Source organism: Crocodylus siamensis, chromosome 1, assembly GCF_052110815.1.
Source record: "Crocodylus siamensis isolate JL-2025a chromosome 1, ASM5211081v1, whole genome shotgun sequence".
Classification (NCBI taxonomy): Eukaryota; Metazoa; Chordata; order Crocodylia; family Crocodylidae; genus Crocodylus; species Crocodylus siamensis.
In genome coordinates, this window is record NC_143395.1 from 306,250,629 (window position 1) to 306,269,026 (window position 18,398).

At 42.1% G+C, this 18,398-nt stretch overlaps 1 protein-coding gene across 1 annotated transcript in view; it reads left to right on the plus strand.

Annotated features, from left to right (window-relative positions):
* Positions 1 to 18,398, plus strand: part of TUBGCP3 (tubulin gamma complex component 3) — an 89,823-nt gene that overhangs the window by 11,845 nt on the left and 59,580 nt on the right. The window contains exons 2-6 of the mRNA XM_090022110.1: positions 5,711 to 5,818; positions 9,127 to 9,194; positions 13,383 to 13,460; positions 13,697 to 13,914; positions 18,005 to 18,177. Of these exons, the coding sequence (XP_089878236.1) occupies positions 5,711 to 5,818; positions 9,127 to 9,194; positions 13,383 to 13,460; positions 13,697 to 13,914; positions 18,005 to 18,177 (645 nt within the window). The remainder of the gene's footprint in view (positions 1 to 5,710; positions 5,819 to 9,126; positions 9,195 to 13,382; positions 13,461 to 13,696; positions 13,915 to 18,004; positions 18,178 to 18,398) is intronic.

The following is an 18,398-nucleotide window of genomic DNA, read 5'->3' on the forward strand; positions in this document are numbered from 1 at the left end:
CTGTGGGGGCACAGCCATCCCAGGCTGTTTGCAACCCCTCTTGTGGAAGCATGTGCCCCCTGCCTGCAGCCCCTTCATGGGAGGGGAACAAACAACTCTACTTGATTGACTTGGAGGGACCTGGCCCTAATGGTCTGTCCTGGCCCCAGGCTGCCGCAGAGCAGCAGGTTGCACCTTAGCTGTGGAATCTACCCCCTGAAAGGGGCAGGTTGTGCATAGCCCACGGTAAGCAGGGCTGGCGTTGTTCTGGGATGGGAAGGGCTAACTTGGAGGACACATTTTTAAATTGACAAAAACCCTTTCCAATCATGTGCTGTTGCAAAATGAGGCGCTGAATGCAGGAAACTGTTTTTGTGTCTCAAAGTATAGTACTTTGTTTGTCTCTCTCAATCAGTCTTTTTCAACCTGTGGTGTGTAGACCCCAGGGGGCTTGCAGGCTATGTCTAAGGAGTCTGTGAAAGATGACTGATCAATCAGAAGTATGTGAATACACATTTACAATCCAAGGGGTGCGCATCTCTATTAAAAAATTCTTAAGGGTCTACAAATGGTGGGGGGGGGGTTTAAAAACCACTGTTCAAGACTAAAAACCACTGTTCAAGACTAAAAACCACTGTTCAAGACAAAAAACAAGACAGGTATGGTCTCAGGATGTCATTTTTGTTGTAGTATTACCTGTAACTCTTAAAGTACACCAAGGCAGGGGGGAAAACCCCCCAAAATGTTTATATAAAGAAGTTTACCAAACTGAGATCTTCCCTTCTCTCTGATTAATGGGGTCATTTGAAAATGTAAAATTGTCTAGTCAGTATAATTGCTGCCTTCTTTAATAATAATAATAATTAGTTTGTTTTGTTTTTGTTTTCCTCCCCTTGGTTTAGTTCTCTCTCTTTTTTAAAAACATTTTTTTTCTTCTTTCATGCTTCACAGCCAAGGCCCTCACCCTGCCTTTGTTTAGTTCATGTACAGTAGGTACAGGCTTCAAAAGTTCCTTAAGGGTGCTGAAGTGCAACATTGAAAACTTAATTAGTGCAATTCCTCCCAGTACTATTTGGGGAAAAGGGAGGAATGGATGGAAGTTGAAGGACACTATCTGCCAAGCTCTATGGAAGTCATGCATTCAGATGGAAACACAAAAATCTACTTAGAGTAAATTTTAGATTAAAATTTTATAGTTCTTGAATAACTTATTAAATGTAGCAAGCTTTTTATACCATTTAACTTTTTTTTATTTATTTTGGTAAATATTCAACTAATTTACAATTGTGCCACTAATTGTATCTCTGAAAAAATTATATGTAGATATGGAAAATATATTATTGAATACTTTTCAGAATGTTGTAGGTTTTTTTGTGGGGCAGGGAGGGGTTCTTCTCCTCTGTCTACTTTTCAGTGCTTTTAATCAGAGCACCAAAAATCAAGTAGTGTGGTTACAATTTTATCTTGAGTAGACCAAGTTTGTTATAGCGTGGCTCTTTTTATTTATGGGATGACATGATACATATGATTGCAAAGGAAATAAATGTGTATTTTCTGTTACTATTTCTTGGGGAAACAATATAAGATTAGTGGTTTATTACATAAGCAAATAAATTTTTGAATTAGCTGCTAGTAAAAACTTTGTGGGGGTTTTTTGTTTGTTTTTAAAGATTTCTGTACAAAACCTAGCTTGCTTTGTATCTGATATCAGTCAGATATTGACATCGCTCCCAGAAACAATTGTTTGCTATAAGGCTCTAAACAGATGTTGTCCCTGGAGTGGGATCAGCTGTGCTAGGGCACAACCCAGCACAACTCATCTGTTCTTTTTAGGAGATGCTGATGTTGCCTGTTATCACACTGCTGTACTCCAACTCTGGATATGTACATCTAGCAGAGGATTCCCAGGGAGCAGCACTGCCAGTGAGGAAATGTGTACAGGTGCCCCTGGGACTTCAAGGGCTCTATCCTGCAAGAGAATTCCTGGGGCATGCAGGGTCAGAGCCTTGAAGCTTTGGGAGCACCTGCCTGAGGCAGTTGGAGTGCACAGGCAGCTCTGGGCTGTCTGTGCTCTCCTGTTATAAAGCCAACAGACATCTGGTGCAGCAGTGTTGCAGATCTTTACTGTCTGTTTGTCATGGCCACAGTTTTGGGCATTTGTGGTGAAAAGCAGAAGCACGGATGTCTGTTTGCTTGGGCTTTGTATTACTATAAAACTTTTTAAGGTGGCACAGCAGCAGTGTCTGTTTCTGGCCTAAGATCTGGGACACTAAAATCTTGGTGGGATATGTAAAAATCTTGCTTCAAACTTGAGTTATTTGTAGAACCAATAGAAATGTTAAGTACATTAATCTTCCACTATATGAAAATGCAGATGAAAGCTTTTGACTTTCTCTTCAGAAAGCAAGAACTGAGTGGATGTGGAGATTGAATTATCATTTTGCTGCTGAAAAGGGATCTCCAAGTAGATTGCCCTAGTTTGATGTAGTTTCAGCATCAACTGGAAGGCTGCATTGTTGTCTCTTTGCTATACCCAGTCTCGTCTAAAGTAGTGGTTCTTGACCTTTGCAGACTCTCTGCATCTCTTCAAAAATGCCAGCTCTTAGTTTTCACTCTGTTTTTTTAACTGAAGAAAAATACCTATTTACTTGATATCAAGTCCAAGGCTTTTTTTTTTTTTTTTTACCCAGTTGGCATTGTAGGGGGAGCAGGGAAAGCCCCTCATCTTGCACTTTAAATGAGGTTTCCTTTTATGCAAATATATTGTCTATCATTAAAAGTGCTGCCAAAAGCAACGTGCTCAGTAAGGGACATCAGCTATGAAGCTAATCAAATACAGCCTACAGTCATGCTCTCTGTTGAAACAACATGACCCATATTGGGTAAACATGCTGATAGTAGCCTACCACAAGGATAGGTTAATGCAGCCCAGTCATGAATGGGCTAACTAGCACATGAATCATTGCAGGGGTGGGGGGCTGATATCTGGCATGTGCATGTGCACCCCCCCTTCCCCCCCCCCCAAATGCTGAGCTGTGGGATTGCCATGTCTTGAAACACTATTGACTCTGCTGGGGCCCAGCCCAGTGAACTAAATCATGAGCCTTTTTTGCTTTGGACTAATACCAAGCATAGTTTCTACTATAGAGAAGTAGATGCTGAAGTGCTACTTAAGTGTATTTATGAAATACCTGTGCTGAAATTTGCACTAGTTTCAAAAGAGGTAAACTGTATCAATTCCAGATGAACAGAGTCTATGGGCACCTGTAATCCTTTTCTTATATACCAGCTATTGTATGTATAGTTTAGTAGGTTGGAAGGGACCTGAGCAGATCATCAAGTCGGACCCCCTGCCATAGCAGGAAAGAGTACTGGCTGTAGGTGTTGAAACCCATCCTATTCTCATCTGCCCACCCCTGTAACCTGTCTAGGTGTGATTGCAGCCTATTCTTCCCTTCTAGCATGTGCTCGTCCCCCCCACATCTTGGTGTCATCAGCAAATTTTGAATAGGGTGCTTTTTACCCCCTTGTCCAAGTCACTGATGAAGATGTTGAAGAGTGCGGGCCCAAGGACCGAGGCCTGGGGGACCCCACTGTCTGCATCCCTTCAGGTCGAAAATGACCCATCCACCACCATTCTCAGGGTGCGGCCCTCTAGCCAGTTGGTGACCCATTTGACTGTAGGTGTTGACACCACAGTCCCCCAGTTTCTTAATGAGAATAGGGTGAGAGACAGTGTCAAACGCCTTCCGGAAGTCCAGGAAGACTGTCCACTGCTACCCCTGCATCTAAGGATTTGGTGACCTGGTCATAGAAGGCCACCAGGTTGGTCTGACAGGACCTGCCTCTAATGAACCCGTGTTGGTTGTCCCTAAGCATGATCTTCCCCTGCTGGCCCCTCATGGACATGTGCCAGAATAATTCTCTCAAAAAGCTGACCCAGGATCAAGGTAAGACTAACTGGCCTATAGTTTCCCAGGTCTTCCCGGCTATGTTTGTTTGGTAGTCAGTGTTTTCAGATTTGCCCCTCACTTCCACATGCTCAGAGCAGGGTCGGACGAGGAGGGAAGGGCAAGGGGTACAGGGGGAAGTAGTGGTGGGGGCAAGGGGACTACCTGGCTTTTCTTCTTTGCCCCCTTCCCCAATTTATTTTTCCATGCTGGAGCAGTGGGAAGGGGTCAAATTCAAGGCAAACCTCCAATAATTAGATTAAATGCCTGGAAAATTGGAACAAATTTATACATTTTCCATGTATATAAGACAATACCCAATAACAATACTATATTTGTGTAAATATGGTAACTAAGCAGTTCCTCTGTTGCAAAGAACTCTGACCACAGCAGGTTTTAACACTATGGATTTCTGTTTGAAATCTCTTGGTTTTATCATGTTTCCACACCTAACAGTGGCACCCCACAACATCCTTGAAATGTCTCAAAGCACCTTGCTTGGAGAATTATTGTTTTAAAGCTTTGCCTTCTCTATTTTTAAGATGGAGAGAGGTTGTTAGCTGTGTTGTTCTGAAGTCTGGTAGAAGGCATGGCAGGGTGTAATTGCAATTTCCCCTTTTCTGTGGGGGGAAAAAGGCAGGGCAGGGTGGCACCTTTTAGAGTCTAAACTTATTCAGAAAGGATTAAGCCATCACAGTTGACAGACTATAGCATCTGCTGAAGTAGGCTGTAGCCTAAGAAAACTTATCCCTTTTTGAATGAGTTAGTTAGCAGGGTGGCACCCTGCCCTGCCTTTTACCTGTAGCTAAGGTGCATTTGCAATTACAATAAGAAGCTGACTTTTTTTTTTTTTGGTCTCTCTTTTTAATTTCCTCACTCAGACAATTTTTGGTTTAAATCTCTGATTGTCTGGGAATCTGTTTGGAAATTTTTGGATAAATTGAATGCTTTTGAGGTGAGAGATTTAAAATAACTGAAAATTCTTGCTACTGTCTGCTCCACTGTCTATCAATCTGCTCAACCAGATCATGTCTCATCACAGAACTAGAAAAGTAGGTAGGCTCTTTGATTCATTCAGGAGTCAGTTTTCAGGTATACAGAGAGCAAAACACTTCTGGAATTGCCATTTCAGAACTGTTTACATTTGCTCACTAGCAGTTATTCAGATGACTTTAATATGAAGAAAGGAGGTTTGCAGGAAACTGTTGGAGGTTTGCTGAACTCTTCCATTTTATTTTGAGGAAAGTACCTGAGAAACAGTTTGTCATGTTCAACATACTTTGTACGTAACTTTTTTTCCCCAGGCTTTGTAACAAATAGGAGATGGTCTTATCTACTTGACCCAAATACTTCTCATCTGAATGAATTGCAGTCAGAGCAATTTAAGCTACATTTCAAGTACCTAAACAAACAAACAAAAAGAAAAATGCAGCACTCTCCTATATACCTTTTAAAATGTGACACAAGTATTCCACTTGTTAATAAACTCAAAATATTTGGAAGAATCTGAGTCAATAGTCAAATTAGTCCATGCAAGGGCAGCTAGTTTGAGTTTGACTTTAATTTAAAAAATGGGCTGTCAAGAAGATATCCCTTTATAATGTAGTTCATTAACTGGATTTCTGTGGCCTTGTAATGACGGCCTCTAGGTTGGAACGCACCTCTTGCAGGAAATATATGCGCATTAGATTTATCTTTTAAACTAGCTTTTAATCATTTAGCAGCTGTTTTCCATTTTAAAAGCTGACTTGAAATAGCTAATGTTGTTTTTCCTCTTTCAGCTGATGCAGCCCAGCAATTTCAGTATGCAGTGAGAGTCATTGGAAGCAACTTTGCTCCTACTGTTGAAAGAGATGAATTCCTCGTGGCAGAGAAAATCAAGAAAGAACGTACGTCTATCTGCCTTTTTTTCATCTGTTAAGTTACTCGGATTCAAGCTCTTAGTAACCAGCATGTGTGTTTTATTGCACTGTTTCTAAAATATAAAAAAATTCTACTTTTTTTGAGGTTGGGGTGCCAAACCCTTTGGCTTCTAGCCACTGTTCCCTTTTTTTAAAAAAAAAAAAGGGGGGGTACGCTCCCTGTCTAGCCACTCCCAGTCATAGAATCATAGACAATTAGGGTTGGAAGGGACCTCAGGAGGTCATCTAGTCCAACCCATTGCTCAAGGCAGGGGTGTCCCCATCTAGATTGTTTCGGCTAGGGCTTTGTCAAGCCGGGCCTTAAAAACCGCCAAGGATAGCGATTTCCACCACCTCTCTAGGTAACTGTTCCGGTGCTTCTTACCACCCTCAATGGGGGGGGGGGGGTGTTGTTTTTTTTGTTTTGTTCTTTTTTCTCCCCCAATAGACAACCTAAATCTCCCTTGGCTGCAACTTGAGACCATCGCTCCTTGTCCTGTTTATGTCACCACTGAGAGCAGTCTAGCTCCATCCTCTTTGGAACCACCCTTCAGGTAGTTGAAAGCTGTTCTCAACACCCCCCCCCCCCCCCGCCCGGCTGCCTTAGTCTCCTCTCCTGCAGACTAAATAAACCCAGTTCCCTCATCCTCTCCTTGGAAGTCATGTCTCCCAGCCCCCGAACCATTTTCATTGCTCTCTACTGGTCTCTCTCCACTTTATCCACACCCCTTCTATAGTCAGGGAGCCCAGAACTAGACAGTACTCCAGATGTGGCCTCACCAGTGCAGAATAGAGAGGAATAATTACTTTCCTCAATCTACGGGCAACACTTCTACTAATGCAGCCTAGTATGCTGCTAGTCATTTGTGCAACCAGGGCACACTGCTGACTCGTATCTATCTTATTTTCTACTGTAACCCCCAGGTCCTTTTCTGCACAGTTGCTTCTTAGCTGGTCAGTCCTTTGGCGGTAGCGGTGCATGGGATTCTTCTGTCCCAAGTCCAGGGCTTGTACTTGCTGAACCTTGTGAGATTCCTTTTGGCTCAATCTTCCAATTTGTCTAGGTCACTTTGAATCCTAACCCGTTCCTCCAGTGTATCTACTGCACCCCCTAGCTTGGTGTCATCCACAAACTTGCTGATATGTACCAAACAAGGAAATATCTGTGTTATGCCTGAGTGGCACTGGGACATAGCCCTAGAGCAGCTGCACTCCTTGCTTTTGGCATTAGCTAATATTTTGTGGATTGGGAACTAATAGGTGAGATGTAGTGGAGAACTGTGCCCTATGGAAGTGGTTTTCAAACTTCCTAAAGTCACGGAACCCTTTCCATGTAACTTCTGTTACTTCTTCAGAAGACTAACACAGAACCAGGTGACTCAGTCTGGCAATGGCAATTCATTGTCTCCTGGCCCACTCTACCATTACTCCTATTCTCTTTGCCGAATCCCTGATGACCTACAACAGAATCCCTGGGTTCCATAGAACGCAGTTTGACAACCTGCCATATGGAGTACTGGGAAGCAGTGCAGACATCCTGGGAAGTAGGACTGCAGAATGGATGCAGGATATTTTCCTTGCAAAGCAAAATACTGTTGTGAAGATTCTTAATTTTATGGGAAAATCTGCAAGCAAATCTTGTAAGGGAATACTCAGATAAATTTAGAGACTCCTGCTTATGCTCAATACCTCTAAGGACCCCAGCATTTCTGTTAAAATAGAGCCGGATTGACATGCATCGTCAGACGTGACTTTTCTTGCCTATCTAGATTAGAGTTCTTGTTGCCTTCTTCAGAGGACTTGTAGAATTCTTTAGTCAAGATTCAAGGCTGTTTTCAGTAGGGCCTCTTTTTACATTTAAGGGTTTCTGTATATTTTGGTCAGTATTGAATAATGTAGCTTATGCACATACTTGATTGTGTCTGTTTTGATACCACCATGGATTCTCCCTTTTTTTTTCTCCTCCTCTCATTGTTGTGGGTTGTTTTTTGTTGTTGTGCTTATGAAAATAAATAGCTGGGTAATCATTGCTACTTTTATTTTATTTCAGAGTTGTAGTGCAGGAAATAACTTTGGGGAAAAAAATCTTAGCAACAGCTTTTAATACTGGCATATAGAACATTTAACAAGGATTGTTTTATTATTTAGATGGCTGTGGCATTTTATATGGCTTTTTTAAATGTAGTCTGGTCTTGAAGATCTATAATGGCCTGAATAAATTTGTCTCTGAAGAAAGAATGTTATTTAATAGTGTACAGGATTGAGACCTGAGGTAGTTGTCTTTTGGTACATTGAGATTCTAAGCAAAACAATGTCCTTGAGTGGCTGTGTGAGGCTGAGCAAGTTGCTTTGCGTCCCTGTGCCTCACTCTTCCCACATGTACAATGGGAACAATGATATTTTAATTTTGTAAAGGAGTTTATATCTTGAGAGAGAACACATTTTGAAAATATGGGTGTCAAACACATGGTCTGTTGACTTGTCCAGACTGTAGAGCCATGTCTTCTGGCCTGTGGGGCTCCTAGAGGGGCTGGGAATTTGGAGGTAGGGCGAATGCATATAGAGCCCGACACAGAATTTCAGGGTACAGTGCTTCATTGGGTACAAGTTTCTGTAGTAGTTGGGTGAGGGCTGGCTCCACTAACTGCTTACAGGCTACTGATACCCTTAACCCTTGGTCTGGATCTGGCCCAAAAGGGCCCCCATATTCCCATTCAATCTGAGGGATCCTGCTTTAAGTGAAAAAAAGAATTCATAAAAGGTTTGCCTCCCTTAAATGTGTGTCAAACTCTTCATTGTTGGGTGGAAGGAATAGTTCTATTATGCTTAACAGCAAATGAATACACTTGTCAGGGTGTTTTTTGGACAAAACCAGTTTTTAAAAACAAAACCAGCCTTTAAGCAGAGCTATGGAGAATATAAAAATGTCAGTGGATACTTAAGACTGGGTCCGTGTAGGTCATGAATGCTAGAATAACTTTTATTGAGCTTCAGTACCTTGGGATTATAATAGGATTTAGTTGGATTTAATAGGATTTGTCATTGTTTTTCTCTTTGGTGCTAACTGGTACTGACCAGAAATCGTTATTCTCTAGTAACTGTAATGGCTTATATGAAATTCCTCTCTTTGTTCCGATACCAGTACGTTTAACATCCAGGTTACTCTTGGCAAAAGCCATTTTTAGCAGCCAAGGAATGTGTTGATCTGTAGTGAAATACCTCGTTGTGCTTTCATGTGATGTCTCGGGATGAGTGCTGGAATTTTGTTTTCAACTTGGCAAACTTTCTTTTTACAGTTGTCAGACAAAGAAGGGAAGCAGATGCTGCTTTGTTTTCGGAGCTCTACAGAAAACTCAGTTCGCAGGTACAGTAATAGTGTTTTACAGTTATTTTGCTGTGCAGAAGGAAACTGAAAGCACAGGTACATTATTATCCTTGTACATAACTTGACGTTGTACTGGGTAGCAAACAGTTGGAGTGTGGTTTCATACAAATGAATTATTATTACTAATATGTTGCTTCTGGGCTTGGTGCTAAATCACTAGTGCAAAAGCAAGAAATTAGCTCAGTTGAAAATAAAATTGGAAAAAAATCAACAGTATTATTTTAGTTCAAGTAAAACTGCCTAAAGGACACTTTATGGGAAGGAAGTAGCTTCGTAAAAATAGAAGTGTTTATTTTAATATATAAAACTGAAGGATTATCTCACTGCCATTTATTTTAGGATAATGTGTCCTGCAGTGTATTGATTCACTTCTGTTTGGTTGGGTTTTTTTCTTTAAACAGCCCTCTTGAATTTAAGTAATCTGAGGTTTTCATGCTGAAGGTTGAGGTTTCTTCTGTCTGTTTTACCCACACACACTCGTGGGTGCACATGCGGAAGGGTTCCAGCCACAGAAGAGTCCTCTGCCAAATATGCTTCTCCATTTCAACCTGGAGGAGTGTACTGTGAGGCAGGTGTAGGGCTGGAGGCCTCCCAGAGTCCCAAGAGGATCCAGCCCTGGGAGAATTTTAGCTAACTGACAGGGCAGGTTGGGGAACTGTTCTCTAGTGAGAACCCTTTGGGAGCCCTGGGAAAGTTCATGCTGAGGGAGAAGAGCTCTTGTTCTGTGCATGCCTCTGTCTCCTGGGAGGCACATGTGGAGCGGGGGGCAGGGATTGATTCTCTCATGGCTGCAAGGCTGTCTGCACTTGCCCAGCTTTGCAGCCACAGGAAAACTGTTTCCCACTACTCCTTTTCCCCTCCTGTGCCTCTTGGTGGAATTAGAGTGGGGGTGGGAGATGCTGTCACAGCTGGAAGGCTGCTGAGGTTTGGGTAGCTTGATATTTGTGCCATGGCTGCAAGGCTGTTCCAGACTCAGGGAGGTTGTTGAGTCCAGTTCCAGCCGTGGCAAGAACAGGGGTTTTAAAGCCTTGGGGACCAGGACCAGGAGCCAGGAAAACTGTTTCCTCCCAGTTCACGGTGCCACAGACTTTAAATGCTGTATGTGGTGCTAGGTGGTACACAGCAATTAAAACCAGGGAGCCAGGACAAAGGATCAGAGAAGTTGTCCTCAGCCCTGGTTCCCTGTACCTCCAACTTTGAGTCCCCTTATGTGCAGCCCATCTGGACTTCACACGAGTTGCTTTTAAAATCTGCAGGCTGCCTTCTGACATCCTGCCCTCTTTGCAGGCATTGGTGAGGACTAGTTTTCAAGTAATGGGTTCACCTTAAGGTGGTGGCCCAGAGAAGCCTTATAGTGCCCCCTGGCTGGAGAGCTTGCCTGTGTTGCTCTTTAGCCAGGGAGCTGAAACACATGTATGCTTCAGGTCCCAGGCTACTTTTGTACCAGTAAGAAATTTTTACCTTTTAGACAGGCATATGTACCTGACTCTGGATTAGTTTTCAACTAATCTTGCTGTATATTCTTATGTCTTTCAGTGTGTAAAATGGCTTGTTTATCCCTATTGACCTCTTCAACATGCCTTTAGTTTCTCTCCAGTGCCCTTTCCCTGTCTCTTACTTTTTATATTTAGATTCTTATTCCAATTTAAATTCCTTTGTTTTATACCATTTCTTTCTGTAAGTCTATTTATAATATTTGATGAAGTAGGCTGTTTTCTACAAAAGCTTATACCTGTCTGAATGACTGACTTTCTAAGATACTGGTTTTCAGCCTTTTTATATGCAAGATTATCCTTCTGAAAATGTCAACTCTTAATTTTCACTCCATTTTTTTTACTACAGAAACATAATAGAGCAGTTCTGCTCCTGCAAAGAACTCTGGAATGGCCACAACTGGTCAAAATGTTTTTAACACTTTGGATTCCTTTTTGAAATCTCCAAATTCTATGCTTGGCACCAGCCTGCAAGGTGCCTTGAGATCTTTTTAAAGGTGCCAAGGGGTGCCACGCAACGTTAGCACTAAGTATGCAAACAAGATTCATAAGGTATATCTTCCCTTCACAACATTATACTTGTGAATCTTGTTTGCATACTTAACAGTGCTAAGGTTGTGTGGCACCCCTTGGCACCTTTAAATGGATCTCAAGGCACCTCGCAGGCAGGTGCCAAGAGCTGAATTTGGCTTGGGGACCTGGAGGTTGAGCACTCCTTATTTTCCATCTGTCAAAGATGGATATGGAAAAATGAAAACGGGTGGAAAATGATATTCAGTATTTTCATTATTGTTACCTTTTGGTTTTAGTCACATTGTGAAAGTTACCTTGTGGAAACCCTAAGAAATCAGGACTTCTTACATACAGTTGAATTTCTTGTCTTGAAGGTTACATTGGCATTGTGCTTTTGCAGAGGCTAATGCAGAGTTATAAAATCCTGGGTCTGTCCCAAGCTATCTTTAAAGCATTAAGGAAATTAATGGTCCAAGTGTCAGGAGCTTAGTAGAGTCCGTCTTGTCACTTAGGACTGCATATTAAAAAAGAACGTGAAGGTAATGGTGTGGGCTAGATGTTATTGAGTGAAGTGACCTAGAAGGCATTACTTTTGTATTAAGCTGGCAAAGGTACAACTAAAGAAGGTGTTTTGCTTTTTAGTGTTGTGGAGGGAAGTATATGGTAAGACTCCTACTCCCAGTGTTTAAGGAACAGGTAGAGAAAAGAATTCAAATTGAAAAACTTCTTCTTTCCACAAACTGAAAGAACAATGTATAAGAAAGCAAAATATTTCTGTAACTTCTATTGTCATTGTATTTTGGGGGGGCGGGGGGAAATTTTTTTGAGCAGAAACCATTGAACCTTTCAGTCTTACAAATTGAGTTTGCTAGTGCAGTTACCAAGTGCTGAAGATATTACTTTGAACTGTTCTATAAATAGGATTGACTTTGAGTAGCTGGGATTATTTGTTTATTTTGGATTACCCAAAACTTTATGAAAAATTAGCACTATTTCATTTTGCTAGCTTACAGACCTGTTTAGTTTGGTGGGTGGTGTGGTTTTTTGTGTGTTTGGGTTTTTTTGTTTGTTTTTTGTTTTGTTTTTAATTAAGAGGAATTGGCTTTTGAACACTTGAGTCTTTCTGAACAACTCTACAGCTAAATCTCTGTATGAAATGATAGATCAGTAAATTTAGAAGCTTTTTAGCTGCCAGTTCCTTTGCATTTGCCATAAAAATAAATCTGTGTCTATGTTAGTGTGCAGTCAAATGAAAATGAATTTGTATGTTTGTCTTTTTTTCTTAAACTGGTGGTTAAGTTGCGACTCCCAGGGCTTCTGCCCAGCCACTGCTTCTGCCATTGCAACAGCAGCCAGTCTGTGGGCTCCCTTTTTCCCTCTTTCATCTTCTGTTTTCTTAACCTTTTCCTGGGGGTGGTGTAGATTGTGGCATGGTGCAGGGAGCTGAGGGTAAGGCTATAGGTGCACGGTGCTAGGGGGAGTCGGGGAGGAGTCCCTGCATGAGCATGTGGTACAGGTTGTGTGTGCAGGCTCCTGTGCATTGCAGGTGGTGGAAGGGTGGATCTGTGTGGTGGGCAGACCAGAGGCCTGTGGCTTGCCCTGGTACAGCCTTCAGGACAGGAAGCCCCCAGCTGTTTAGAAGTTGAACAGCCCTCCTTTAATGGATAACTTGGAATTTATATGGCTTGGAATTTTCTTTAGAGCACATTACGTCCTGAGATCTAAAAGGCTTCTGATATGCCTCAATATAGCATCTTGCATCTCCACTTGTTTTTCCTGTTGGATTTTGTTCCAGCTGATACATTTAGCTGTTGTATGTAGCTAATATCTCACCTTGGCTATGTTTTGGTAGCTATTACATTGTAAACAGTGGGTCCCTTTCTCTGTGTGTTTTGTTTAAAGTAATACCAAATTAGAGCTCTCCAACTTTGAGGCCTCCCTAAAAGGTGATCAGCAGAGAAAGGGAATGGTATGTTGAATTTCACAAGGATCCTGCCCTTCTGTCTTGGAAAGCAAGGACTAGTTCAAGATGTCTTGGATCAGAGACTGAGTTGCATGCATGCTAGGTAGAAGGGGTTAGAGTAAAATGGAATGAAATCTAGAGACGGTTGTGAAACACAGTCTTTATTGTTATCTAATGTATTCTTATCTTTCCGAGTAGGGCATTTTGAAAAATAAATGGTCAATACTCTACCTCCTGCTCAGCCTTAGTGAAGATCCACGTAAACAGTCCAACAAGGTAGGTGATGTGTTCTTTTAATGTTTGGCAATTGTCTTGGTTTGAATGGCAATTTTAAGGAGTTGCTATCCAGAGCATTACCTTTAAATTGACTATACGAGTGCTCCCATACTAGAAAAGTTTTCATTGTTTTAGCGTAGATCTGAATTTAATTTGCAGTCAGAAGTGGAGAACATGAAGTATTAATATAATTTGATGAAAGAACTTGCAAGTATTTCTTGTCTCTTTGTCCTTAGGTATCAAGTTACGCTGCACTGTTTGCTCAAGCATTGCCACGGGATGCGCACTCAACCCCATACTACTATGCCAGGCCTCAGACCCTTCCACTGAATTACCAGGACCGCAGCACTCAGTCTGCCCAGAGCTCTGGAAGCATGGGGAGCAGTGGGATCAGCAGCATAAGCATGTACGCTCTGAATGGGCCAACGCCAACTCCACAATCCCTCCTTCCAGGGTAAATTGAAATCTTCATTGCAAACAGGTCTTGGTGATCAGTAAATACTTGGAGGCCTTAATCCTAAAGATTTTTAATCTGGAACAATATGCCCAGTGCCATTATCTATGCACAATTTCAAAACGCTTTACATGATGGCAAGTGCTAGGACACTTCTTTGGTGGGTAACTACTCACTTGACTCAGAACCCTGTACTGGTTAAGCCCATGTCATCTAGTGTATCATTGAATTGGCAGCACCAGGTGTGATCAACTAAGTCTGGTCCCTGGAGCCAAGTCTGACAGCTTGTGGGGCTTATCACAGATCCTGTGGGGAGCACTGCGGGCCATGAGCCTAGGTGCTAGATGAAGCACGCAGGAGTGACATGAGGCCTGGGCAGAAGCTTCCAGTCTCCAGAAGCTACTGGGGTGGTGCAGGACCAGGTGGTCAGATTGAGGCTGGGTTGGGTTGGTCATGTAACAACCAGACCTGAGCTGCTTGTTGCAGCCGGCGCCTCCTGGAGCTGGCAGCTCCTGCCACTTGTTCCTCATCTGTCTTCAGAAAGGCGGGTTATTGTCTAAATCCAGGGTTTTCAAACTTTCTTAGTCTAAGTACCCTCAGTGGCCAGATGCCAAGGGGTGGGGTCTGCAGGGTAGCGAGCAGCCGGACATGGAGCAGAGATGAAGCACCACCACTGCCTGCCAGGGCCAGGGCAGGGTGAAGAAGCTCACTAGGCTGGGGTGAGGCCAGTGGCACACCTCTGCAGGGTAGGGAAGCTCATGGGCTGGTATGTGGCTGCCACGTGTGAGCTTTCCTACTCCACAGGGGGGTGCCCTTGTCCTGCCCCAGCCCTGCTTCTGGGAGGAGAGAGCACTGTGTCCCTCCCTGGCCACATACTCCCTAGGAACGGTCCAAGTACCTCCAAGGGTATGCATACCCCTGGTTGACAACCCCTGGCTTAAACTTCAGAGGGGCCCTGTGGGCTGGATAGAATGGTCTGGTGGGCCATATGTGGCTGACAGGCCATATTTTGCCTGCCCTTGGGCTAGAGCGTAATTCAGAAATGTGACCAAAAGGATAATAACAGTCTTCTTTAACCTCTGGATAAGACTCTGGCAGCATGCTGGCTGAATTAGGACCAGTCTTACTTCTTGTACAACTTCCTCCTTGCCTGGATGCACTCTAAGAACAAGGGTTGGATACTACATGCAGACCTGTGTGTTATTTTTGATGGCTTGGATGCTAGTTGTCTGAGCATCTCTTACAGGATCTGCTCCTGGTATATGCAGCAGATCTTGAAACCAGAACAGGAAAACTTCTGCTGGAAAGGATCTATTAATTGGGTTCGTGTTACTATGTACACTGGGGAGTAGGGAGACTTCTGTTTTGCTGGATGGAGACTTAAGTCCTGGAATATATGGAATTTTCTTTTGCTTTTAAAACCATCTGACTTGGCTCCTTCAAGGTGCAAAGGGCAGTGTTAGCACCCTATTGTGCCCCAATCCAATCCAAGTGCAAGTTTTCTTTTCTTGCACTTCATGGTGGCAAGAATCATTGGAGGTCTCCTCGTGGGTTTCTGCCACATGGATACCCAGGTTCCATCTGGGACTGTAATGTGCTGGTCTTGTGCTCTGTGAGAGAGTTCCTTTATACCACCTTACTAATGAGGACAGTACTCCTAGTTGCCATCACTTTAGTAAAAAGAGTTAATGACCTCATGAATTCACCCTTGTTTGTCTTCTGCAGAGACATACTGGTGGAGAAGCTACATCCCTTGTTCCTCCTCAGAGTGGTATTAGAACTCCATCTGAGATGGCCAGTCACTTCAACAATTCTGTTTCCAAAACGTCATGTCCCATGAATTAATAGGGAGGGGAAGTGAGCCTTCTTTGGGAGACTTATGCTGTTACTAGACAAGGTTCAGCTCTTCAAGTTCTTTGTGGCATCTGTTTAATTTGCTGGTGATCCTCGCTCGGCATCAAAGCATACCTGTCTAGAATGCAGGTGTTCTCATAGACTTTCTTCTGAAGTAAAGCAACTTTTGAAACTTTTTTAATGTGGCTTATGGAGCTTTCCATTGATAGCTGTTGCATTTTTGACGGCCAAATGCTAAATTTGAAAGAACCATACTAGTGTTCAGCAATTGGCTATGACTTTCCAGTCACTGTCCATGGAAAGTGTTGTTTGCCAGTCTACCTGATGCTTTTTGAAAAAAGGGTTACTCAGCACTGCTTTTTTGGATGCTGCATTTGGTTTGTATGCCATAATCCAATTAAATGTTTAACCCTACTTCAGGGGTCCTCATTATTAAAAACTTCAGTTACTGGCATCTAATTTGAAATTTGTCAACGATTTTTAGTTGAGGATAGTTTACAGAGGCTTCTACAGTCACCCATCCAGATTATGCTGAATGAGATCAACAGTCTATGAAAACTAACAGCTTCATCTTGATGCAGGTCATAGTGTGTTTTGGCTCCTAGTATATTTCCAGTTCCCTGTTTTAAGGTTGCAGCTCTATAAATTGGAGGGGGAGGAGTTCTTAAATTGGTTGACACTGATGACATTTGACATTGTAAGTAGCATTAATGAAATTTGCTTGGAGGCAGTACCAGTGCAGTTGAGGAGTTAAGATAATGAGCAAAAAGACCTGGGTGACTCTGGAATAAGAGAAACAGGATGACCGTCAATAGGACAAAGGGCAAGGTGATGCCTGTGATGGGTAATGAGAATTTTTTCAAGCAAACTAGAATCTGGAACTCGGATTGTAGGATGCAGGAACTGAGATGTTTTCAGTGGAGGCAGGGAAGTATTAATACCATTGTATGAGTGACTGCCATAACCATTTTTTTTGGAATATGTTGTACATTTCCAGTCACTTACTCAAGAAAAATAAACTGCAGGTAGAACAGGTTTAGAGAAAAGGGTACTAGGGTGACTGAACGGATGAATGTTTTAGGAAATAAAGTGGCTGGAAGTTTGGATTATTTAAAGTTAGCAGAACTGAAGGATGAGAGATGACTGTCACCTGAAAATATATGGGGGGAGGCAAGCATAATAGAGAAAGAAGAGCTATTTAAGCTAAAGAGAACTTGCATGAGAACCAAAAGGATTCAGATGGGCAATAGATAAACTTAGGATAGAAGTCTAGTATGGAAGGCAGAAAGTGCCTACAAATTTAAGTAGGTTTAAGGGAGAATTTTTTAAAAGGTGTACTTGATGGTAAAGGAATACACTTGAGCCTAAAGGATGCACAGGAGGTCTCTTCAGGAAGGCTGAAAAAAGAAATGCAGAAATGAGCTGTATTTCCCTCAATTATGTCCTGTAGAATTTCTTGTTGTTGTTGGCTGTGACATATCCAATATGTGACTGTTAAGAGTGAGTATGAATTATTGTACATATTAGTTTTTCTTGTCCTGTAAAAGGTAGAGCAAGCACTCTTCTCCAACTCTCCTTCTTCCCTACTCTCTCCATTCTTTCCCAAAATAGTCTTAAATATTCCTGGAACAGACATGGGTCTGCATCCATCACCTCAGCTATACACGTGCAACTCAAAAGACAATTAGCTGAGAAGCATATTTGTAAGTTAAAGTTTTTGTATTCAGTTGAATCCTGACTTCCTAGTAGGAGGGCACCCGTCAACCAGAAGACTTACAGAATAACACCTTTTAAATTAATCAAAACAAATAACCATTAAGGTGCTTTTTCTAAACGTGAATTATGTTTCCAGTGTGTAGTTCTGTGACTCATTAGCTTAGTCTTATAATCACTTCTATGGCTGAAAATTGACAAATCTGGGGAGAAAAGAAAATTGGTTGAGGAACTGAAGGTTTAATTGGGAAGTGAGAGGGGAAGAGAGGGATGAGAAATTCTGCACAGTGTGCAACATAAAGATGGTATTGTCTTAAACTTCAGTAGGAGAAGAATTCATTTTTGCAATATGCATCTTGAGTTTTTCACACGTTTTAGATGTGCAACTACAGAGTAAGGTAAAAATATCTCCATACACCAAAAAATATAAGCTATGGATATGTTGGGTCACATATTCTAACAAGTGGCCTGAAACTAGTTTCAACTTTTTTTAAATTTTTTTTTGCTTTTCTTACCCTTTTAGACAATCCTATCAAGCTCCAGGAGTTGGAGATTGCCTTCGTCAACAGTTAGGGTCACGTCTTGCATGGACTCTAACTGCAAGCCAGCCTTCTTTACAAAACTCTACCTCAAAAGGCCTTCCAAATACTGTTTCTCGCAATGTACCACGGTCAAGGAGAGAAGGGGACACAAGTGGTGAGAGATGTATTTGCCTAAAGATTTATTTTATAGAACTAAAGCTTATTTTCTCTTTATTCTTGGAATAACTTTGTTCCATTGCAGGTATGAGTAAGCTTCCCAAAATAAGTTTGAAAGTAGGAGAACAGCAGATATCCAAGAGAAGATTTTATTTGGCTATAGATTTTTTTTTTTTTTTTTTTTTTTTTTTAATACTCCTCCTTACTAATTTGTCAGCA